Raw genomic sequence first — 26,355 nt, forward strand, 5'->3', positions numbered from 1 at the left:
AATATTCCTGCTCTCTACTGTTTCTTCGCTCAGTATCTTGTTTTAAAATTACTTGAAATAAACCATTTGGCTCCAAACAATTATGTGAACCATCACTTTTTATCAATACTAGTTATTCAGGCTATTTTTATTATTATTATTAATTTAATAATAATGAGGGTTGGAGCTTTATTTTTATCATAGAGAACTCCAAATTCCCTGCTTTTTACAGTTAGAATGGAATGATACAATTCTGGCAGCCACCACTAGTGGGAGCTCATTAGCTTACTGCATACAGTTTTATTATTGTGTACAATGAGAACAGTAGAAATCCAGATGCAAGAAAACTACCCATGGTGGAGAAAGGAGGCAGCTAGGAGCTTACAATTTAAAGGGGTGTTCCTATTGTGAAAAATTAGGATCAATCTCTACTGATCTACTGGATAAGTGATATCCAGTAAGTTTGGCGTGGTCTGACCAATGAGACCCTACTATTCTGTACAACAGAGCCGGTGGTCTAGAATCCCCTGTGTGAATGGAGCTGTTAAGCATACATGCTATAACTCTGTTCACAGTCTATGAGACCTTCGAAGATAGCGAAGTACAGAACTTGGCTATCTCCACTATCCCATAAGTAATAAATGGAGCAGTACTGGATTTAGGATTCAGGAACCCTGTACTATCATGGTCTGTTACTGTATACGGCAGCGCTTAAGAATATACCTCCACTTATTCATTCATCACCAACATCTATTGATATTCAGATATTTCATTTACTCAGCTTATATTAAGTGCAATATCTCTACCTCATAGAGGTAATGTACATTTCTCATGTCAATCTCTTATGAATTCCCAGAAAAGCTGACAGCATTTGGTATCAGCCTATACTAAACATGTAATCAAGATTTACTCAACTCATTTATTTTCTTGAAAAAGAGTAGTAGTCACAGTTAATAGCTATCAATATATAATCAGTGAGGGGCATGTTAGATTTCATGAACGCCAAATTAAAATTCAGCCTCACAGGTAACCCAAGGACAAGGTATCATTTATTGGGGTTTACAGGTGTACCCTCTCATAAAGTGGCTCAGTTGGAATCTGATCTATGGGATCCATTCCCCACCCATGATGTGCAGGGAGGGTATGAAGGCACTAAAATGTGGAATCGGTGCTGTGGACCCTTCATTCTTAGAATTGGAGGGGGTCACAGAGGTGTGACTCCCACCGAATAATGAAATGATGCTCTCAATTAATTCCCCATATGAGATAGAAATACCCATTTAAATTGCGGTATTATGGGTTCAGCAAGTTAAGCTTAATTATTCCATAATGGAAAGCTTTACAATTTTTCATTTTACTTTCTCTATCAGTTCTTTTGGGTGCTTCTGGATCTCCGCTTACACTTATTGAACCAATTTCATACAAATCCTACAATCGTACATGCTCCATCCCATTCTGTATGCTATGGGTATTTTTTCCTAGCGCCACTCCATGTTCGGCCATACAGTCCATACAGTCCCCTGCACATGGATTGGAATTGTGTCCGTATACAGAGCAGGACCAGTTTTCAAGCCGTCACTCGAGTTAGAAAATTCTCAATTTATTATTAAAATTAACTTGCCGATTGCTCTTTGCATAGTGAATGCAGCTCTGAGATGTATGTGGAAATATTCTAGAAATATTCTTCTAAAGCAGATATAGTTGCGTGGACTCCAATAAATGTCAATGCTTATCATTTTCCAGGTCTTACCAGGCATTTCAGGATTCCTGGCCAACAGGAATGTGCAAAAAATTGGCAATATGCAAGAATATTGAGGGTTTTCTCGCATAATATATATCTAATTATATAGAAGCCTGCTGACAGCAAAAATAGTGAGTGATTTCTAATAAAAAGTGGTGGGGATGCAACATATTGGAGCTCAGTGCTAGCTGTGCATCGTCATTCCCCATGCTCCACATTCTCCTCTCCAGATTTTTCTACCGAGGGAACCCTGTGTTGATGAATCTACATAGATTTAAAGGAAACCTGACCGCTGATACCGGACACTGGCTGTAGAATTTCAGCCATTTATGTATTACTCTAAAATGCTGCGGCTTAGAACCAATCCACATGAATGACTAGTCAAAAAGGCCGGTTCCTGGCAGCTTCTTCCAGGCAACTCCCTTTGAGTGACAGGTCTCTCGCTGTATGTGTGTATAGGGAGAGAGATGTGAGTCACTGGCAGCGGGTGGGGAGAAGCTGCCAAAGATCGGCCTTTTCGACTAATCTCCCATGCGGCTTGTTCACCCACGGCTTTTAAAGAATGTTTTTCTCTGAAACGCCGCAGTCAGACATACCTGGCTCAGGCTCAGGCAGCATGTACAGTGCTGCTCACCATTATTGCCACCCCTTCATTTTTTTCTTAGACTGTACAATATCTTCAGAAATAAATGGAAATGTACCAAAGTTATATCCTCAGGATTTTTTAATTAGTGTTCCAAAAAAATACAACAATAAAACATTGTTTTTCAACTTCCGTGTTGCAATTTCAAAGAAGTCACAGAATAAACAGCATGTTCAGCAAATAAGGCACCCCTAATTAATATTTGGTTGCATACCGTTTCGCATTGATGACAGCCTCCAAACGGTTCTTCAAGCCATCTATAACCTTCTTGCACTTCTCAGCTGGAATTTTCTGCCACTCTTCCTTTGCAGTTTCTTCAAGCTCTTGAATGTTTGCAGGGTTCTTTTTCACAATGGCAGATTTCCATAAGTGCTCACCCCAAAGATTTTCAATGAGATTGAGGTCAGGACTCATTGCTGGCCATTTTAAAACAGTCCATTTTTTTTTTCAACCATTCCTGTGTACTTTTGGATGTGTGCTTTGGGTCACTGTCTTGCTAGAGGACACATGATTTTCGACTCAAACCAAGTTTTCTTACACTGGGTAGGACATTTTGCTCTAAAATCTCTTGATAATTCTCTGATTACTTGATTCCTGTGATACGGTTAAAGCCTCCAGTACCAGACGAAGCAAAGCAACCCCACAGCATTATGGATTCTCCGCCATGCTTAACTGTTGGTAAGGTGTTCTTTTCCTTACAAGCTTCATTGCGCCGTCTGTGAACAAACTGTTGCTTTGCATTGCCAAAAAGATCTATTTTTGTTTCATCTGTCCACAGAATATTTTCCCAGAAGGATTGTGGCTTGTCAAGGTACTCATTGGTAAAGATCAGTCTTTCCTTTTTATGTTTTTTCTTCAACAATGGTTTCTTCCTTTGACTTCGCCCATAAAACTCTGCTTGGTTTAGTGTGTGGCGTATGGTACTTGTTGCAACCATGACCCAGACTACTCCGGGTTGGCCGTCAGGTCTTTGGATGTTTGACATGGTGTTTTTTCCACCATTTGCACCAACCTTCGGAGACATCTCTTGTCAATTTTCCTCTTTCCCCCACGTCCAGGGAGGTTCTTGATGGTTCCATGCTTGGCAAACTTCTTAATAACATTGCGCACTGTTGAAATTGGAATACCAAGGTCTTTGGATATGGCCTTATACCCTTTGGAAGTCTTGTGTTTTCTAATAATAGCAGCTCTGATGTCCTCAGACAGCTCCTTTGTCTTCATCAATGTGACAAAGGAACAAGGCCTCCCATGTGGCTTTTTAAAACAGTCAAGTCATCATTCATTGGCTAATTCATGTCACATGGGCACCGACAATTAATCACAGGTGAATCTCTCTTTATGATTTACCATATTAAATTAATGTAAAGGGTGGCAATACCAATGTCACAGCAAGCTTTAGGTTTTTCTATTTTTCTCTCCCATTGGTTTTTGTTTTGAATTATTGTTTATCATTTGATCTTTTGTATTTAACACGAGCGCTCTATACAAAAAACTGTTTCACTTGAATCATTTTTTCCAGGAGATATTCCATATTATGACCTTAAACTTCATGGGTGCCAATAACGATGAGCAGGACTGTATCAGCTGTCAGATTCCCTCTGAAACGATGCACAACTGGACTTTTTTTTTTTTACCGCTTTTCTGCTAGGGAAAAATGTTGATCAGTTCTGAACCTTTACTTTGCCTCACTTGTACATATTGGAAAAAATGGCACAGGGGCTTCTACTAAAACATATTTTTTTTCAATGTGCTTAGTTTTCAGAAGAAAACTGGTTTAAAGGGGCTTCCGCATCATTATAAAATCAGTGTGGGTACATGTTAGATTTCATGAATTCTGAGCTAAAATTCAACACCATACAGATAACCCTAGGACAATGTATCATGTCATTAGAGTTTGAAAAGGAAGCATCTCATAAAATGATGAAAAAATGCTAGGATCAGTGGGGGGGGGGTGGACTGACCTCGGGAACTGCCATTGATATTGTCAACCTATGGGATAGGTCATGATCACGTGGGATCAGATCCTACACTCAGCATCCCACCCTCCCCACAATTTGCTGTTACCAGCTGGGGATGTAAACATTGTACAGAGCAGAATACTACCTTCTGTGCACTGCTAATCCGCTCCTATTCATTTGTATAGGTCGTTGTGATCCACCCTGTATCCGCTATACATCCGGCCACTGATGGAGCTGGTAACAGCTAGGTCTTGAATATCAATGTAGTGGAAATATATACATAAATCTGTAATTTGTTTGCTTAATACCCTGCATGCCCTTGATTTATCAAAACTGGTGCAAATGAAATTGAATTGCAGAGCCGTTGTCCATAGTAACCAATAAGATTTCAGTTTCATTTTAAAAATGGCTTCCGAAGATGATAGCTGGGGCCTGATTGGTCCTTTTGGATCCTTTCTATCCTTTTTCACATTATCTTCTGACGTGTTTCAAATCTGAGTCTAATTGGAGGAAAAACAATGTAATATAACATCTACAATGTACACTTCCATGTAAACTCCAGGAATGTTTTCTTGGACCAGCAAAAATCGGGAAATCAGCATATTTGTTTCAAATGATTCTGTTTGTCATTAGTTATATTACCACGTTTTGCTACTTCTCTGAATCATAGATGTGCAGAGAATAGGAATGGTTGTATTATAAATGAGACACTCTATACCCTGATATTATATGATGATATTAGGTTGATACATTTCATATACTGGACCCTTAACGAAAGGAAAAAAATAAATGATGTGATCTCATAACTATGGTGTGTAGGGTTTTGTGTAGAATATGAAATGTGTTTCTTTTATGCTTTGTTAGGCTTAAATCCTCCTTAAAGTTTAGTAAGTCATTTACTTTCCGTGCATCACTGCCTCTTATAAAATTTAGTAGATTATAATTGTCTGCAAGCAACTTTGAGTGGGTCTTCTTGTGTTGCAAGCTGGTAAGACTCCGTGCCATGATACATGCAGCTTGCCATGAGACTGACGAGTGTGTATTAAATCCTATTACTGTTGCCAAAAGCTTAAAACACTGCCTTGCTTTCTGGTACTGATAACTTTTTTTGTATGGGACTAAGACATTGAGAACTAATATTGTAGACTTAAAGGGGTTTTCGAGGACTAAATTACTTATTGTCTATCTGTAGGATACACTGACAATATTATAACCCCTGGGATCTCAACTGATTAGCAGAACAAAGGGGCTGGAAGTTATAACTTTAATAAGTACAACTTTGAAGGAATATCACAAATTTAGTGAGAAATTGGCTAAGATAGCTAAAATTTTGTAATTCGGTCTTAATACAGAGTGCGCAGGTGTGAAATGTAGCAAATCTATCAAGAGGCATAAGCCTTTTAATAACTTTGTTGGAATTTCCATGTAACTACTAATGGGAAAAAACAAGAATGCCTACATTATTTTGTGTTTGTATGTTGATGTTAGCACAATATAAAATGGAATCATGTTTTTGAGCAGTGAGGAGAGGCTGTGCTGGAGCAGAAAACATGGTGCCGGTGGTCTAAAATTCCTGTCAACATCTTTGGGAAAAGTTGTACCCAACGGCTCACTACCTGTTATGGGTTTACTTGGTAGGATGAATTCTCTAATCCACAGGTCAGTGTGAACAACACGGAATGGAGGCTGTGGCTCAGTGGACATGTCAAACAGCAAATGGATCACGAGAGTGCCAGGACAGCAGGGTATGCAGGATGGCAGATAGAGAAACAGTAGGATACACCAGAAGACACAGAGCCAGGAGTGTGGATATACATAACAATTTAAAAAGTATAGTCAGTCCAGGATTTGCAGCAAACAAATGGTTAATGCCATGGTTAAAATTGCAGCAAACAAATGGTTATCTAGTAGCAGAAGAGATGAAGCAGCAAACTGTATACTTGCTAGCAGAACACTGTTGCAGCAGCTTTAAAGTATGAACAGAGCTAGTATAGTAGAGAATAATTAATTATGCTTACAGCAGACGAATGTTAACCACAGGTCTGAGGTAGAAAATAAATGCAGATAGTTGATAAATAAACAGGAGTTTGTTGAAGAGATGAATCAGCTAGCAGGTGGTAATGGATGGTGAGATAAACTACAGAAGTACACATGGAACAGAATGCAAAACTAAACTGAATACTCAGCCTTAAAGCACCACTCCAGTGTTTTGTTTCTATTTCTGCACTGTGCGCTGCGGGGATTCGCCTGTTTCTGACCCAGGACCGCAGTGTATGTATGCGTTATAGATGCTCCCGGCAAGTGGGCTCGGCTTTGCTTCCAGACACTTGCTTCACTAGTCAGGGCACATCCTCGCTCCATACAAGTGTATGGAGCGAGTCACGCCCATTAGACTGGCTCTGGCCGGGAGTATACATAACACATACATGGCCTCCGGTCCCAGCTCAGAAACCGGCTAATTATTGCGGTGCATAGTGTTTGCGTGGGGGGATTCATAAATCTGCAGTCACATAGAGTGACTGCAAACTTATTGATTTGGACCGGACAACCCCTTTAAAGTAAACTTTTTTCTTCTATACAAGGTTCTTGTATTCTGTTGGTGATCATGTAGGGTAACAAAGGGTATTTAAATTTCCAGCTTCTGAACTCCTCTATTATGTGATCGCTATAAGAGAAGTGATAATAATAGCTGTTACAGTTATCTATAATTATAATGGTAATGTGCATTTATGAGGACACTTAGCAAAACCTTGGAAGAATGTTTTCCTTTTTAGTTGTCCTTTTCTTTACAGATGGTTCTTTAATGATGACCTCTGGAGAAACCGTTTTATATCCATATAGTGTGTATCTGTGTGGGTGTATAACTGTCCTTATTTGATAATTTGTTTACAAGGGAAAACACGTTGTATCAGTAATTATCTTCCAAAAAGCAGATACTAGAAGCATGAAAATAATGTGGTTTCAGGTTATTACATCCCACATGGAAATGTTAGAGCAAATTTAAACTCAAAGAGAAATTGGGCCTCCTCATACTTGTCTAAATCAATAGCTTTTCACATCAAGTACGGCCGTTTTTTTAAATTAGCACACAAAATGAGTTGTGTTTTCTCAGCAATGTCAATAATAAACCCATCACAAGCCTTTTACACATAATCAGTCACAACCTGCAGCCAGTTGGCAAAGTACTGCAGAGGAACTAGATTAATTCTACCAAAGGAAAATGATCTTTCTGGGTCAACCGGAGAGCTCATCATAAATGAGGTGTTGAGGGGGTGATACACAACTAAGCTCTGAGGATTTTTTTATCTTTAACACTCCAGATTTATTTATGTACAACTGTTAAAGAGGTGTTTTCTCAATTTATTTTCATGTTTCCGCTTCTTTTTCTGATTTCATACAATTTTTTTGTGATTTCTTTAATCCATAAATGTAATGCAGAAACACTCATATATCAATCTTGCTAAAAAAAAAGAAAAAAAAAAACAAATAGTGCAACACACCAGGAGATATGGCATTCTACATAGGGCTAAGCAGACACTATGTATTCTTTTATTGGGCTAGTTACAGATATAGCAAAGCTGGGTTTGCATTTGGTACAACTCAGCATGATATCACAACATGATAGGAATCAAAGTAAACGCTCAAAACTCAGCAGAACTGTATATATTTGTTAAACAATGGCATAAAAATATATTTGTTTATTCCATTTATTTCAAAAAGCATCGGATCTAGACCCAGTACATAAATCTACATACAATCTAGATACTCTAAATGCAATAATGTAGAACTGACAAAGATGCCTGACATGCCTTTTGTTGTAGTCATTTAAAAATGTATTGATAAAACCTGTGATAACTTGCTGATTCCTAGGACCCCCACTGATTGCTAGAACTTGTGTCTGAAATGCCCCATTGTCTGTGGGACTGCTCTATTCTACTACCTCTGGTAGTCCCATAGATATATAAATTCTATAGATTTATTAAATAAGAATGAAATTTATAGACCGACGCAGCAATACAAAAAAACGACAGAATGGGAAAAATGTGGAGAAAAAAATGAAAATCTAACGAAAGACACAGCTAAACAAAAAAAAAACAACAAAAAAATGGGTAAAAGTAGAAAAAATATTATTTTATATTATTTATATCGATAAATGGTTAAGTGCCAGTATATTTTATATTCTCATTCTGATTTTTTTTTTCCATGGGTTTTGGAGAATACTGTACCACTTGCCATGTTTACCCAAGTGATAATATAGTCCTTTGAGTTATGTCCTTCTTTGCATCTTATTGATTCCTTGGACAATAAATGTGAATAAATGCACGCGAATAAATGATAAATAATTGAATTAGCACAAATCCTTAAAAAAAAATCTGTCAGGAAGAAAAATGTATTTACCTGCAGACATAGTGGTAATCAGCAGGTAAACCTTGTTTAAACATGTGCAGAAGTATAACTAGAAGAGCAGCTACAGGGAGAAAATGAAGTTATATTCTCCCTTCAACCGCTCTCTGTCTGTCAGTGCTGTAATAGTATATTATATAGGGAAACAAGGTGTAAAGATACAGATGTGAAACAAAACTGAAAATGTATTACACCTTAGATTCTTCAGAGTACCCCACTTATACTCTGATGACAGCTTTACACCCCCTTGTCATTCTCTCAAGCAGCTTTATCAGCTAGTCACCTGGAATGGCTTTCCAACAATCTTGAAGGAGTTCCCAGAGGTGCTGAGCACTTGTTGGCTGCTTTACCTTTACTCTGAGGTCCAACTTATCCCAAACCATCTGAATTTGGTTTAGGTCGTGTGATTGTTGAGGCCATGTCATCTGATTCAGCACTCCATCCCTTTCCTTCTTGGTCACATAGTGTCACGCAAGGTGTGGGAAAGACTTAGTGCAACACAAAGGGAATAGGGAAAGAGAGCCCAGACTCTAGGGAAAGGGGGAAGTGGAAACCTCCTAGACTGATCTACTATCACCCTGTCTCCACTAACGTCCCTGCTCTTCACCAATTGCCCCACGCTAACCTCGCCCTGTCTTTCCCTGGCGTTGGGCCCTGGCTAGGGAAGAGAGGGGGATGAGCTCTAGTCGATCCCCACTGACCACTAAAGACAACAAGGGGGAACAAATAAGAGAAAATAGCTTAGCTTTTAGAGAGATTAACATCCGTCCTCATAGCTCCTGAGAGGATGAAGAAATGCACTTGCTCCGAGCCTTCACAAAGGGTAATGTGAGCATTGCCGACACCTTCCTCCAGCAGACAGCAGGTATTTATACACCCAGGCCAGGGTGTTAATTTATAGGAAAATAGCCATTGGGTCTTAGAGAGACAGCCTCTAAGAAGGTGTCTGTAATGCCAAATGTAGAGATCTCCTGCAACCAACTACAGGGCGACTGTCTGTCACTTCGGACACACCCGTGACACATAGCCTTTATATAGCCTGTGATGTTTTGGGTCAATGTCCTGTTGAAACAAAAATGATGGTTCCACTAAGTCCTAACTAGATGGAATGTTATGTGTTGCAGAATGCTGTGGTAGCCACACTGGATAAGTGTGCATAGAATTCGGAATAAATCACCAGTGTCAGATCAGCAACAGAGCACCCCCACACCATTATGCCTTCTTCTCCTTGCTTCATGGTGAGCACCACACATGCAGAAATCATCCGCTCCCCTTTTCTGTGTCTCACAAAGACATGCTGGTTCATACCAAAATTCTCAGATTTTGACTTATCAGACCACAGTACAGATTTCCACTAAACTAATGTTTAGTCCTTGTGTTTTTTGGCCCAAACAAGACTTTTTGTGTTTGTGGTCCTCAGTAGTGTGTTTTTTCCCAAAAATTGACCATGAAAGCTTGCTTCTTGCTGTCCCTCTGGACAGTTTATATGTTGATATCTGTCTGCTACTTGATGTCTGAGCATGATTTATGAGGGCTGCCATCTTAGTTGCTGACAATTTGAAGTTTACGAGGCTGGTAACTCTGATGAAATTATCCACCACAGCAGAGATAATTTTTGTCTTCCTTTCCTGGGGTGGTTGTAATGAGAGACAGTTTCATCATAGCGATTGATGGTTTTCATAATTGCACCTGAGGATACTTTCAATGTTCTAGCAGTTGTTGAGGTTGACTGACCTTTATGTCTTGAATCATGGGTGGGGTCTTTTTTTTTTTTTGCCAAGGGCCATTTGGATATTTATAACATCAGGTCATGGGCTGTACAAAATCATCAACTTGAAAACTATCCTGCTATATTTATTATTATTATTTTTATTATTATTTATATAGCACCATTGATTCCATGGTACTGTATATGACAAGGGATTACATACAAAAAAACAGATATCACTTACAGTAACAAATAAACAATGATAGACTGGTACAGAGGGAAGAGGACCCTGCCCTTGCGGGCTTACATTCTACAGGATGGTGGGGAAGGAGACAGTAGGTTGGGGGGTTGCAGCAACTTCGGTCTTGGTGAGGCACAGATCTGGTGTTGCTAAGGCAGCAGCTCCAGCGGTGTTGAGGAGGCAGCAGGGTCATGGCAGGCTGTAAGCTTTCTTGAAGAGATGGGTTTTCATGTTCCGTCTGAAGGATCCGAGTGTGGTGGATAGTCGGACGTGTTGGGGCACTGAATTCCAGAGGATGGGTGATATTCGGGAGAAGTCTTGGAGGCAATTGGGTGAGGAACGAATAAATCAGAGGAGAGAAGGAAATCTTGGGAGGACTCGAGGTTACGTGAGGGAAAATATCAGGAGATTAGTTCAGAGATGTACGGAGGAGAAAGGTTATGGATGGCTTTGTAGGTCAGTGTTAGTAGTTTGAATTGGATACGTTGGGGAAATGGGAGCCAGTGAAGAGATTTGCAGTGGGGAGAAGCTGAGGAGTAATGAGGAGCGAGATTAATTAGTCGGGCAGCAGAGTTAAGAACGGATTGGAGAGGTGCGAGAGTGAGAGCAGTTAGGCCACAGAGGAGGATGTTGCAGTAGTCCAGGCGGGAGATGATGAGGGCATGCACAAGCATTTTAGTAGATTGAGAGTTGAGGAAAGGACGGATTCTGGAAATATTTTTGAGCTGCAGGCGACAGGAAGTGGAAAGAGCTTGGATGTGCAGTTTGAAGGACAAGGCAGATTCAAGGGTTACTCTGGGGCAGCAGATGTCCGGTACAGGGGAAAGCGTGATGTTGTTTATTGTGATAGATAGATAAGGTAGGGAATATATGTGAGATGGAGGAAAGATGATGAGTTCAGTTTTGTCCACATTGAGCTTGAGGAAGCGAGAGGAGGAGAAGGAGGATATGGCTGATAGACACTCTGTATTTGGTCAAACAATTAACTCACCCCTAATGTGATAGCTGAAACTGCTTCTCTTTGATGAGGCATGTGATTTTAGGTGGTATTGATGATCTTGCTACATATAACTGCTTTTCCAGGTTTGCATCAGTCTGGAGCCAGTCGACTCTTAGCAATAAGTTTTGTAAAGAACTATTTGAAGTAGTAAGTTACCCCAAACACAGATGCATAATTCACCACATCTATTAAAAGTGGGAAATGCATATATTCTCACGTCACATTTATGGAACTCAAGCAATGAAAGATCTGCTGTATACATCATATAGGAGACACTGAGGCATAGGATACACGAAGACTGCTGTATATAAATCACGTGGGATACACTGAAAATGCTGTATACAAATCAAATAAGAGGCACTGAGAATGCTGTTTACATTACATAGGAGACACTGAAACTGCGGTATACATCACATAGAAGACACCGAGACTGCTGTTTATATCACATTGGAGACACCGAGACTTCTGTATACATCACATAGGAGACACTGGGACTGTGGCTTGTACATCACATAGGATACTGGGAATGTGGCACATACACATAGGATACACTGGGGCTGGTGCATGTAAATCACATAGGAGACATCAAGACTGCTGTATATACATCACATAAAAGACACTGAGGCTGGAGCATATACATCACATAGGAGACACTGGGGATGGAGCATACACGTCACATAGGAGACACTGGCGCTGAAGTGTATATATCGCTTAGGAGACACTGGGACTGGGGCATGTACATCACATAGGATACACTGGGGCTGGAGCATATACATCACATAGGAGATACTGCAACCTCTGCCTTCACCATTTGGATAGGTGTGTAGAGCACACTAACTCCTTCATTTTATGCACCACTGCATTCAGTAGTGAACCCTGAATACACATGATCACATTGTAAGGAGGGTTTAAAGGGACTGAGGCTGGCAAAATGTGGCTACCGACCCAAGCACTGCAGTCCTGGGAATCTGATCGGGGACCAGAGTGAATGAGATCTCGGACCATAAACAGGCTGAGGGCCAGTGGTTACATATCACTTTTTTAAAGTAATGATGGACTGACATTTCTCCCTGCATAGTTGAGTTGTAATTTGCACATTTTGGCTTTGAACCGTTGTGGAATAGGGATGTATGGAATTGTGTACCAACACTGCCTCTGCAAAACCACCTGATGGTTACAAACACATTTTGAAGGCAGTTGATTCCACAAACCTTGATGAGGCATACCTACTCATTACAAACCGTTCGGCTGTGTGCCCACGATGCGTTTTCCAAGTGTTTATGCTGCGGAATTTCTGCAGTGTAAACGCTTGGGAAACGCTTGGTAAACCTTCCCCCATGGTCTCCAATGCAATTCCGCACTTTCAATGCCCATGCTGCGTATTTTTCCGCAGCGTTTATGCTGCGCTCAAAAATCTGCAGCATGTACATTAATTTTGCGGAAGCGCTGCGTTTCCGCCGCCATTGACTTGCATTAGAACGTGCCAATTCCGCAAGACTCCATCTGTACTTGCGCAATTGGGGCGTTCTAATGTGCGGATGGTACCCAGGTGTGGAGGACAGGAGACTCTCCTCCACACCCAGGTACCATTAAAAGTTGTAAAAAAAAGAATAAAATAAAAAATAAAGATTATATTCACCTTCCGACGGCCCCCGGACTCTTTCCCTGTGCTTGCCTACAGATCGCGCAGGACTGAAGGACCTGCGCTGACGTCACAGTCATGTGACGGCAGGTCTTTCAGTACAGCGTACTGTGATCTGCCGTCAGCCAGCACAGGAGCGCAGCAAGTCTCGGGGGTCATCGGAGGTTAAGTATAGGTTTATTTTTTTATTTTTGACCATTCTCTCGGGTCACACTATATAAATCCATGCTGTTTGCTAAAATCGCTTGGAAAGCGCTTGACACCCCCATGCAGAAATGCAAGTGAAGAACACTTCATTTCCGCATGTCCCTGGCATGAAAAACGCATGTACAATCAGCCTTCCAGGTGACCTAATGATGCTGCTTGAGAGAAGGGGCAAGAGGATGTAAAGCTGTCATCCTTGGTGCCCTAGGAGGCACAGTATAATAAATGGCACTTGATGGATAGGGAGCCTTGTTACAGATTTGACATTGGGCACAATTAGCTTCAAGTTACGCCTCTGCCTGGCATATTTACAAGTAGATGGCATTAGGTCAATTTATTTTGCTTGAGCACAAGCGCTGCATACCTACTTTGTTTCCGTAGAAAATTACCACCTGGTTAGTATATGAGTGAATGAGAGAGGATGTATAAGTTTCCTAAAATATAGAGCGAGAACATTGTGTTTCCAAATTTTCAACCGATACTGTAAATAAATTGTGTATGAAATCATATTGATCGGTATCTACTAAACAACTTACCTTCATAAATACTGTATGGTCCGAATTAATTGTTAACTAAATTATACTACAAATATATGAGATGTTAACAAATTTTAACATTATCACTGACCAAACTAAATCTAATATTTCAGTAACATTTTTTACTGTTAATAGCACTGGATTTGGTGCATATTTATCAAAAATGGAACAGATGTGATAATGAGGTTAATTTTGTCTTTAACTTGTGCCTCTGAGACTAGATTCATGTTCTGGATGTACAATGTGATTCGTGTAAGTACTTCCAGGGGCTTTCTTCATTATAATATATATGTGTATATATACATATATATGGTCTTTTAGTCATTATGGCAACATAAAAATCATCTCTGCCCTGAATAACTTCTTGACATTTTGAAAGAGTAACAACCTCTGAATGTATATGTCTAGTAGTGGAGGATAATTATATTTCAAGACTTACATGAGCCCCTGAGCACATCATTGTAAAATACTTAATGCATTTCTAATCTCTGTAATATTTACAATCATTTTTTATTCTGGTATTTCTGAGAATAGGAGTCTTATATACCTTGTTTCATTTTCTCTCTTTATGTTACAAAGATGTAAATATTAGTTTTTTTTCGGTGGTTTCTGTCATCTTGGTAGAGTAAGACTATGTTTATCCTGTGCTGTTTTGCCAGTAGGGTATGTGCATATGGAGTTTTTTGAGGCAGTTAAGATGATGAGTTTTGTAATGGAAACCACTTCAAGGAAAGCTCCCTTGGGGAGTTTTTGGAGGATTTTTTTGTTTCTTGAAGCATTTAGGAAGTTTTTCCAGTGGAGTTTTTGCAGGCTTCTCATTGGACATCACTTAGTTTAGAGCATTTTCCATTAGTAGCTGGTTCAGAGAACGGACATGCACTTTATTTTTTCCCACCAGGCATTTTTCAAATCATAAATTGGAAAAAAAACTCTCAAAAGACTGAACACATGAATTGCCAAGTGAATGGAAGGTTCTATCAGGCATGTTTGAATATTTAAGTGGACCCGTTAAAAAACTGACAAAACTCACTGTAGGCATACACCCGAAGTGTGTGCTGACCATATTAAGACATCTATTCACCATGCCAAAAGAGTGTCGTTTTGCAAAATCTGAGAATACAGCTCTACTGGAAAACATAGTTATGTTTTTCAACATAGTTAAAAAAAAGATGTATTGAGGTTAGTGATGAACAAGTATGTTCGGTTAATCCTTTCGGCCAGTATGCTCGGGCGAGTACCGAGTATCTTCAGCATACTCGGTGATATGTTTGAATCGCTCCCGTGTGCATGATTTGCGACTGTTTGACAGCTTTAATACATGTGAGGAAAGTCTATTTCTTTCACATTCCTCACATGTATTAAAGCTGTCAAACAGTCGCAAATCATGCACACGGGAGTGATTCAAACATATTAGCGAGTACGCTGAAGATACTCGGTACGAAAGGGTTAACCGAACATACTCGCTCATCACTAATTGAGGTGGATGAGCATACAGTTGTAACAACAGAGTTGTGTGCGATTTGTGGGTATACTGTGCATTTGTGGGTATAGGATGAAGAGAAGGTGATGAAGATATGAACAGGGTGTATTTTATAAATTTGAAATTAAAATATAGTTGTTGTCTATCAAACACAAACCCCACTTATGTAGCCTGTGAAGGAAAAGCTGATTTGTTACATTTATTTGTCTCCATACAGAGTTGGTGTGGATCCAGATCAGGACATCAAAGATCGACCTGCAAATCAGGTGAGTCTCTAGCTTAGAGATTCTTTTCAAGGGGTTGTCCCTAAATACAACATTTATCACCATTTCACAGAAAAAGTGATAAATGCATGATCGCTAGTGGCCGTTTACTGGGAACACCGTGATTGTGGGAAAAATAGTAACTAAGTCCCCGTAGATCCATATAAGTGCATGTACATTACAAGTCTGTTCACACCAGGAACTTTAGACCCTCATTCTTCAGTTCAGTGGGTGTTCCAGCGAGTGGACCCCTAGCTATCATACATTTATGACAGGTATGTCCACTGATAATGTCTCTTAAATTGCACTATGTTGAATGGATATGACAAATTTTATTGTATAATATTGCACCGTTCAATTAAAAAAATCATTTAAGGTAAACATTTTTTCAATATGAGAGCCTATGGGTTACTGATTGCTGACAGATGAAATCTATTACAGAAATCCACTAAAATAGTATACGTTAGCATATGCATTTTTTTTGCATGGGAGCTTATGTATATTGGATGGTCAAGAGATGGCATCTGTTGAGATACCTTTAAATATTGTAATGCAGCGGCTTGCGGCATTACTGTAATGGTCCAGGGTGTGTTTTGGCTGACCATGTACCTACCCCTCAGGTGACTAATCACATGACTGTGACATCAGCACAGGTCCTGTGCACAAAGAAGGTCTGATCACATGACTGTGACATCAGCACAGGTCCTGTGTGCACTGGAAGATATATAAACCCTGGTAGTTTTGAGACAGGGTGTGAAAGGCGTGAGGCCTGTTCCCGTGTGTGGGACACTGTTAGCCTGGTAAGGCCTGGTGAGGCCTGGTGAAGCCTGAAAGGCAGAGGCTGGATGTTAGCTGTGTAAACATACCAGTAGCCTTTGAAGGTACGAGGGCTGGAGACCCCGTCTGGGAAGCCGTAAAGCCACAGCGGTGGCAGGACAAACCTGAAGCAGCTAAAACCCAGCAAAGGTAAAAACACTGATTGATGTGGACATTTATGTTGTTGCCTTGCTGAGGGCTGTATCTGGAGCCAAGTGGACGTGTCTGTCGCTGGAAAGGCTCTTGGACATTATGTGTGTGATATGTCGGCGAGCCACTGAGATGGACTCAGTTAGAAGCAGTTATGAAGTATAATAAACTGCTGGATTGTGAAATACCGGAAAGGTGTTGCCTGGTGTGCTTTAATTGACCCGATGCAGTGAGTGTCCTCCAACATGATGACTAGCGCTGCCTTACATGTGGTTGGAGAATGCGGGCAACTGCAGCCCGGTTGCGAGGGGCAACTGCAGCCCGGTTGCTAGGGGCAACTGCAGCCTGGTTTCTAGGGGTAATGGCACAGGACGACGAGTGTGGATACAAGCATCTTGCTGTGGCTCGGCGGGGTCACGAAGATTAAAGCATCTTGCTGTAACTCGGCTGGGTTACGAAAATTGTCCTCGCACTCAAACCTGGTTAGCTGTGGCTCGGCGGAGTCACGAAAATTAAAGCATCTGGCTGTAACTCGGCGGGGTTATGAAAATTGTCCTCGCACTCAAACCTGGTTTGCTGTAGCTCGGCGGGGCCAAAAAATTTTTCTGGGGAGAGCGTTGTGAAGTGTCTAGTGTAAATAGTGTACTGCGATGGCCATGAATGGTGCAGTATCTCCAGACGGATTGGAGAAGGGGTTAGATGACCAGCTGCAAACGTCCTGCAGAAAAATAGAGTGTCCTGAAGAAATGCAGTAGCAGATAAAGAAGGCTGTGAAAGGAGCAGCAAATGAGTCTGAAGCTATTGAGTGATTAAAGTGCCTGTTAAAATCGCAGCAGCAGGCATTTGAGAAACAACAGCAGGTATTGGAGAAACGACAACAGGTCGTGGTGCAGGAAGGGCAGGAGCTGTTGGCCCGTTACAGAAAGGCGGCAGCGGACCATTCCTTGAGTTCTCCTGTGGAGCCGGTACTATCCCAGAGTGCCCGGGTAGATAGTAAGAGATGTTGTGAACTGGGTCCTAAGACTATTGCTGATTTTTTTTGTAAAAATCCCCCTACAGGTGTTGGTGTCCAAAAGGGGACAGAGTCTCAAAAGGGGGCGGAGTTTCAAAAGAGCATGAAGTATAGAAAACCAAAATTTGTTGCTGGTTGTGGGTTGGTACTGCCTAAAAATGACAATTTGACCGTTGATAACGGGGTAGCTCCAGTAGAAGGGGTTGACGTCAAGGTGGGAGGTGACTTGTTGGTCCACGACACCATGGGGAGTGACACAGACCCCATAACTGATGGTGACACTATGAAAGTAGAAAGAAAGTCCAGTCAGGAGGGGCTAAACGAGGGGAGAGAGTCCCCCTCTCGTCGTCGACGGCGCAAGGGCCACAAAAAGGTTGCTCCTCCAGTCTTTGCTGAAAGTGAAAATAAGGAAGATGTAATACCGTGTGCCTTTATTCTGAGTATGGATCCTCCTTTAGAAGCAGAAGAGGAGGTGACGTTGCCAGTAGCAACCTCCGGTAAAGTATCAGACAACAATGAAGAGTTGGATGCAGTTCTGCAGATTCGTTACAAGCAGGATGATCTACTGGGACAGAAGGATCAGGAACCGACGAGCCCTGAAGGAGGAGGTGGCCAGTCATGACCAAGAGCTGGAGCTTATCAGGCAGCAGTGTCAGAGTGACGTGCAGCAACTATGGGAAAACTTGGAGAACGTGTCCTCAGACCAGCGGAGCCTGGAGTCTGAACGGCAGAAAATATACCAGGTTGTGAAGAACTTACAGCGAGACCTGGAGGGAAGCAACAAGGAAATTAACCAATGGAAGGAAATGTTCCAGGAAATTAAGGAGGACCACCGCAAAACCAAGGAGGAGGTTTTGCAGTTGAAGCTTGAGAAGGAGGCGCTGCAGGATGAAGTTTCTGGGCGTGAACAAAAACTAGAACGACTGCGCGAACAGTTCAACCGGGAGCTGTGTGAATCCAAGAAGGAATATGGTGAATGCAGTGGGGAACTGCAAAAAATTAAGAGAGACTATGAGGATCTCCTCAGGGTTAAAGAAAAACTAGAGGATGATAAGGCTGATGCAGAGCACATGCGCCAAGTGGTTGAGACCACTCTGCAGGACACCCGTGATGAAAATGATGATCTCTGCAGAAAGACCCTAGGACAGAAAGCTCAGGAGAAGGAGCTGCAGACGTTCTTTGATAATCTCCAGAGGCAGAGACGTGCCTTAAGGAAAGAATCAGCAAGATGGAAGCTGAGCGGACAAAGATGGAGGAGTCAATCGGAGAAGCTACAGACCAGGGCCAGGAGTTGGCCTCTGGAGATGGGAGGTATGAAACAAATACCTACTCGAATAATGCGAGCTCGGATGATTCGGTGGATGTAGGAGCCGAGATCAAGGAGCTCAAGGAGTCGCTATAAGCCCATTTGAAGCAAGGGAAGCTTGAGAGACTGGCTGTTGAGAGCCGAGTGGGCGCATTGGAGACAGAGAGGTCTGAGAGAACTCTACTGTTAACCCTAGAACGCATGACCATAAAAATCTACACTTTCACATACCTGGGGCCTTTTAGGCCCGTGTGCAAATAATAAATAAATGACCAACTCGAAATATATACCTGAGGAATACCTAGAGTTTCAAAATTCTAACTAAAGAAATCTTGCAGAAAATAGAAAACAATTAAGAGGGCGGGCCTAAAAGGCCCCAGGTATGTGTTCTAGGGCAGGAAGAGCTTCAGATGGGGCTGCTGAGAGGCGAGTAGCTGAGCTAGAGGAAGAAGTTTTCGAGCTCAAAGGTCGCCTAGCAAAGTATCACTCAGTGAATGAGGCCTGCTTTGAGAAGGAAAAGGGCAAACAAGTTGCACTCACTCCCTTATACCATGAGAATGTGGACCTGAGGAGAGCTAAGAGAGTGTTAACAGAAGATAAATATGAAATGGAAGTGGTCAAGATGAAAATTTGTGAATTTGTTGCTGTGAGTCAGCTCAGGGGAAGCATACAGGGTGAAGAAGCTGAAAGTCAGTTGCCCCTGAAACCTGAGCCAGATGATCGTTTGGAGACCACTGGTGAGTCCGAAACGTCTCGGTACAAGTGCCTCATAGATGTACCCGAGGATTTGAGAGAAGAATGCACCAGTGAGTCCGTGCATGAAGAGTTTAAGAAAGCCGTGGGAGCCTGTAAGGTGTACTCGACCTCAGAAGCTAAACAGCTGCTGGTCCTGTCCACAACCGAAGTCACCGTGAAGAGGGTGGCTATCCTAAGTGACATGCACTGGCGATGTATTCGCATGAAGCGGTTTCTCCGGTTGAAGACGGAACAAGCCGTTAGACAACTGGAGCTTATGAGAAAAGCTCAAAGTCTGCATGAAGAGGTCATCAGGGTGCCTCAGGCTCTGGTAAGAAAGCTCATTGGGAGAAATGGCCGAGCCATGCAGATGATGGTAAAGAAGTCTGGTGTGATGAGAGTAAGCAGTCCACATGATCGACAGGACTGGATGCCAGATGAAGACGGCATGGTGTCATTCTCCGCTGTAGGAACGGAAGAAAGTCTTGCATATATACGCATGCTGATGGAGTACCGAGTGACCTACCTGCGAGAGGTAGAACAGTTGAATCTCGCTAGACTGCGAGTGGAAAGACAGAATCGCCTGAGCGGCAGAAGGTGGCAGCCGTCTAGAAATTGTGAGACCAGACAGAGAAAGGGCCCCCTAAATAACAGAACAACTACAGCTGAAGTTAGGGACCTTTCAAGATGTCCTGAGAGTAGTGGGTGTGGGTTTAGAGGTAGTGAGACCTCCAGTAACTCAGGTTTGAGAGGCCCATACAAACGACCCAATAGAGTACGGGACAGTACGGAGTCTAACCGGACCTTAGATACAAGGGCATGTGAGTCACACTGCTGTATTGACCGCTGGGAGCAGGGGAGGTCTGACAAGGTTACGACTGACCGCTGGGAGCGGGGGAGGTCTGACAAGGTTACGACTCACCGCTGGGAGCGGGGGAGGTCTGACAAGGTTACGACCCGGAAACGTAACTTGACGAAGTCAGTGACTATGACAGATGGTAGGTCCCTAAGGAATGGGTTAATGTCGATGACTAATGTTCCAGGGGCTGAGCAGCGCAATTGTCAAGTACATGGTCTCGGTGTGAACTGTGGGTTATAATGTGATTGTGTATATTATGTGTTCAACCCCAAAAGTTTGAACAGAGGGGGGGATATGTAATGCAGCGGCTTGCGACATTACTGTAATGGTCCAGGGTGTGTTTTGGCTGACCATGTACCTACCCCTCAGGTGACTAATCACATGACTGTGACATCAGCACAGGTCCTGTGCACACAGAAGGTCTGATCACATGATTGTGACATCAACACAGGTCCTGTGTGCACTGGAAGATATATAAACCCTGGTAGTTTTGAGACAGGGTGTGAAAGGCGTGAGGCCTGTTCCCGTGTGTGGGACACCGTTGTATAAACATACCAGTAGCCTTTGAAGGTACGAGGGCTGGAGACCCCATATGGGAAGCCCTAAAGCCACAGCGGTGGCAGAACAAACCTGAAGCAGCTAAAACCCGGCAAAGGTAAAAACACTGATTGATGTGGACACTTATGTTGTTGCCTTGCTGAGGGCTGTATCTGGAGCCAAGTGGACGTGTCTGTCGCTGGAAAGGCTCTTGGATAGTGTTGAGCGATACCTTCCGATATCAGGAAATATCGTATCGGATTGGATCGGACCGATACCCAAAAAGTATCGGATATCGCCGATTCCGATACCGGAAACCAATGCAAGTCAATGGGACACAAATATCGGAATGAAAATAAACCCTTTCTTTCCTTGTAGGTTAATTCTACATGAAGTAAAACAACTAAGAATAATGTAGAATGTATTACATGAAAAGCCGGCAATTCATCAGCGGCATACACCGGTACCCGACAATTTAGAACAGAAAGAATAGAGCTTCACACATAGATTAGATAGATAGAAACATGTCAGTCACATATATATGAAGTACAGTGACAGTGTTGCTTACTGTACTTGTCATTTAGTGTAAAGGATTTATTTAAAAAAATAATTGTGTTTTCATGCACTGTCTCTTTAAAAAAGCCGGCCGGCAATTCAGCAGCGGTACCCCACAATTTATAACAGACAGAATAGAGCTTCACACATAGATTAGATAGATAGAAACATGTCAGTCACATATATATGAAGTACAGTGACAGTGTTGCTTACTGTACTTGTCATTTAGTGTTAAAATAAAGGATTTATTTAAAAAAAAAATGGCGTGGGGTTCCCCTTAATTTTAGTCTCTAGCGGAGGTTAAGCAGACGGCTGGGGCAGATGTTTGAAGCCTGGGAAGGGGGTAATACCCACGGAGCTTCCCAGGCTACTAATATGAGCCCCCAGCTGAATACCTAGCCTTTACTAGCTATTAAAATGGGGACCCCTCAAAAAAATGACGTGGGGTCCCCCTAATTTAATAGCTAGCAAAGGCTAGGCAGACAGATGGGGGCTGACATTAATAGCCCAGGAAGGGTGCCATGAATATTGGCCCCCTCCCAGGCTAGAAACACCAGCCGTCAGCCGCCCCAGAAATGGCGCATCCATAGGATGCGCCAATTCTGGCACTTAGCCTCGCTCTTCCCACTGCCCTGTAGCGGTGGCAGTGGGGTAATAGGGCTGGGGTTGATGTCAGCTTATAATGCCAGCTGACATCAAGCCCAGGTTAGTAATGGAGAGGCGTCTATAAGACACCCCCATTACTAACCCCATAGTCAAAGTTAAAAAAAAAACACAAACACCCAGAATAAAGTCCTTTAATTGAAATAAACACACAATTCTTTATTGTTCTAAATTAAACTCTACTTACCTTCACGCCCATTCCAGCTGAAGCCAACGATCTCCTGCAATAAAAGAAAAATAATAAAGCAACCTCATCCTTACCTTTCCATGGTTCCCAGGATAGCTTCAGCTCTGCTACATCGAGATGACAGGCTGGACCGCAGCAGAACGCTGCCATCCAGCCTGTCATCCCGCAGACACTGAGAAGCGCAGGCATGCTTGCGCTCCTCAGTGTCTCTCTGTGACGGCATCCAGATGAGCCGAGTTCATGTCCAATGAACTCAGCTCACCTCATGCACGTCACTGACAGCGTGGGAGAATTCTCCTGCACTCAGCGCTTCAGCGTGAGAATTTTACCACGCTGTCAGTGACGTGCATGAGGTGAGCTGAGTTCATTGGACATGACCTCACCTCATTCACGTCACTGACAGCGTGGGAAAATTCTCACGCTGAAGCGCTGAGTGCAGGAGAATTTTCCCACGCTGTCAGTGACGTGCATGAGGTGAGCCGAGTTCATTGGACATGACCTCGGCTCATCTTTATGCCGTCACAGAGAGACACTGAGGAGCGCAAGCATGCCTGCGCTTCTCAGTGTCTGCGGGATGACAGGATGGATGGCAGCGTTCTGCTGCGGTCCAGCCTGTCATCTCGATGTAGCAGAGCTGAAGCTGTCGTGGGAACCATGGAAAGGTAAGGATGAGGTTGGTTTATTATTTTACTTTTATTGCAGGAGATCGTTGGCTTCAGCTGGAATGGGCGTGATGGTAAGTAGAGTTTAATTTAGAATAATAAAGAATTGTGTGTTTATTTCAATTAAAGGACTTTTTTCTGGGTGTTGTGTTTTTTTTAAATACTTTACTAGAAATTCATGGTGGTCATGTCTAATATTGGCGTGATCCCATGAATTTCGGGCTTAGGGCCAGCTGATAATGCCAAGCTGGCCTTAACCCCTTTATTACCCAGTGAGCCACCGCACGAGGGCCCTGGATGAGTTGGGTACAGCACCAGAAGATGGCGCTTCTATGAACGCGCCATTTTCCGGGGTGGCTGCGAACTGCAATTTGCAGCGGGTGGGGCCCAGAAAGCTTGGGCCTCCCTGCGCTGCGGATTCCAGCCCCCATCTGCCTAGTTGTACCTGGCTGGACACAAAAATAGGGCGAAGCCCCACGTATTTTTTTTTTTAATTATTTCATGAAATAATTTTTTAAAAAAAGGGCTTCCCTATATTGTTGTGTCCGGCCAGGTACAAATAGGCAGCTGGTGGTTGGGCGCAGCCCGTTCCTGCCTGCTGTACCTGGCTGGACACAAATATAAGGCGAAGCCCCACATCAATTTTTTTTTAATTATTTCATGAATTTCCTGAAATAATTAAAAAAAAATTGACGTGGGGCTTCGCCCTATATTTGTGTCCAGCCAGGTACAGCAGGCAGGAACGGGCTGCGCCCAACCACCAGCTGCCTATTTGTACCTGGCCGGACACAACAATATAGGGAAGCCCTTTTTTTCTTTATTATTTCATGAATTTCATGAAATAATTAAAAAAAAAAATACGTGGGGCTTCTCCCTATTTGTGTGTCCAGCCAGGTACAACTAGGCAGCTGGGGGCTGGAATCTGCAGCTCAGGGAGGCCCAAGCTTTCTGCCCCACCACCCCGGTGCAAATTGCAGTCCGCAGCCACCCCGGAAAATGGCGCGTTCATAGAAGCTGGATGCTGTACCTGGCTGGCATACAAAAATATGGCAAAGCCCACGTCAAAATTTTTGGGAAAAATTAATTAAAAAATAAATAATAATTTAGGGACTGCATCTTTATTAACTCCTCAAATGTCATTTAGTGTTAAAATAAAGGATTTATTTAAAAAAAAATTGGCGTGGGATCCCCCATAATTTTAGGCTCTAGCGGAGGTTAAGCAGACGGCTGGGGCAGATGTTTGAAGCCTGGGAAGGGGGTAATACCCACGGAGCTTCCCAGACTACTAATATCAGCCCCCAGCTGAATACCTAGCCTTTAATAGCTCTTAAAATGGGGGACCCCCCCCAAAAAATGACGAGGGTTACCCCCTATTTAATAGCTAGCAAAGGCTAGGCGGACAGCTGGGGGCTGATATTAATAGCCCAGGAAGGGTGCCATGGATATTGGCCCCCTCCCAGGCTAGAAACACCAGCCGTCAACCGCCCCAGAAATGGCGCATCCATAGGATGCGCCAACTCTGGCACTTAGCCTCGCTCTTCCACGCTGCCCTGGTGCGGTGGCAGGGGGTAATAGTGGTGGGGTTCATGTCAGCGCCAGCTGCCATGAAGCCCTGGTTAGTAATGATGGGCGTCTATAAGACACACCCATTACTAACCTACAAAGTGTTAAAAAGAAAAAACACACTACACCCAGAAAAAAATAATTTATTTGAAATAAAACACACAATTTTATTTAATTCTTAGTTTACTAAAAAAAAAATAGTTACCTTTCCACGTTCCTGCGCTGATCTCCCATGCACAGCTGTCACATCTGGAGATGGTGACAGCTGTGCATGGCTGCTGTAAGCTCACACTGCCGGGAACACGTCCGCTCCCGGCAGCAGGAGCCACTGACTGAGGTCACCGGAGTGCATTCAGGCAGCGCAGCTCCGGAGACCTCCTTTACGGCACTGCTGTACCGTGGGAATTTCTCACGATACAGCAGGGCCGTAAAGGAGCTAACCGGAGCAGCGCTGCCTGAACTCGACGAACCCGCTTATGCAGTGACGGGGCTGCTTTACGGCCCCATCATTCTAGCGGCGGCAGCGGTTCAGAGCGGTCACATTCTATGTGGCTGCTCTAAACTGGAGATCATCGTGGGACACTCGTGGACTACTACGGAGGGGTAAGGATAAGGTTGTGGTTTATTATTTTATATTTTATTACAGGAGATCGATGGCTTCGGGGAATTAGGTGTCTAGGTGAGTATAGGTGTAGTTTTTTATTTTTTACTTTATTTTAGGTGGCGATCGGCGGGGACAGGTAATGTATAAACTAATTTATTTTAGGTAACCACTGGCCACCAATGACATGTATTTAAAATTTATCGGGGACACAGTAGGGCAATTTAAATAGCAGGATCAAGCTGATGGGTACTACTGCTCCCATCGAGCTGATCCTGCTGGCACGAGTGGACGGGGGACAGACATAGGCCGATGGGAGTAGTAGTGTCGCATCGGCCTATGTCTGTCTGCATGCACACACTCGCAGACATCGCACAGACACCGCACACACTCGCAGAAATCGCACAGACACCCCGCACACACCTGCAGACATCGCACAGACACCCCGCACACACCTGCAGACATCGCACAGACACCGCGCACACCCGCAGACATCGCACAGACATCGCACACACTCGCAGACACACGCACAGACACCCCGCACACACTCGCAGACACCGCGCACACACCAGTCATGACGGGCTGATCGTCTGGGAGGTAAGGCTGACCTGTGCGGCCGTGGGAAAGTTCATGTGAGTTCATGCAATGCAGTCAAGCATGAACTCACGTGAACCCTCTGAGGGCACCGCGGCGACTTCAAATGAACAGCTGATCAGCATCACCTGATACCTCAGCTGTTCATTTGAAATAACCGGCGGGAAAGCGCAGCACAGAACGGGAAAGCCGGGGGTGAAGTCTTTTCACTGCCGGCTTCCCCGCCCGGGTCCTTCGCTCCCAGCTCCTTGGTGCTGCGCTCCCCGCCCCGTCCTAACTTACGATCGGGATGGGAGGTGGCGAGGGGAGCGGAGGA

General features: G+C 43.2%; 1 protein-coding gene across 1 annotated transcript in view; it reads left to right on the forward strand.

Moving 5' to 3' along the window:
* SLC9A9 (solute carrier family 9 member A9) overlaps window positions 1-26,355 on the forward strand; it is a 1,175,306-nt gene that overhangs the window by 824,607 nt on the left and 324,344 nt on the right. The window contains exon 13 of the mRNA XM_073674666.1: window positions 15,754-15,802. Within this exon, the coding sequence (XP_073530767.1) occupies window positions 15,754-15,802 (49 nt within the window). The remainder of the gene's footprint in view (window positions 1-15,753; window positions 15,803-26,355) is intronic.

This window comes from Phyllobates terribilis, unplaced genomic scaffold, assembly GCF_046119375.1.
Source record: "Phyllobates terribilis strain yellow unplaced genomic scaffold, ASM4611937v1 Scaffold_3__8_contigs__length_932513732, whole genome shotgun sequence".
NCBI lineage: Eukaryota > Metazoa > Chordata > Amphibia > Anura > Dendrobatidae > Phyllobates > Phyllobates terribilis.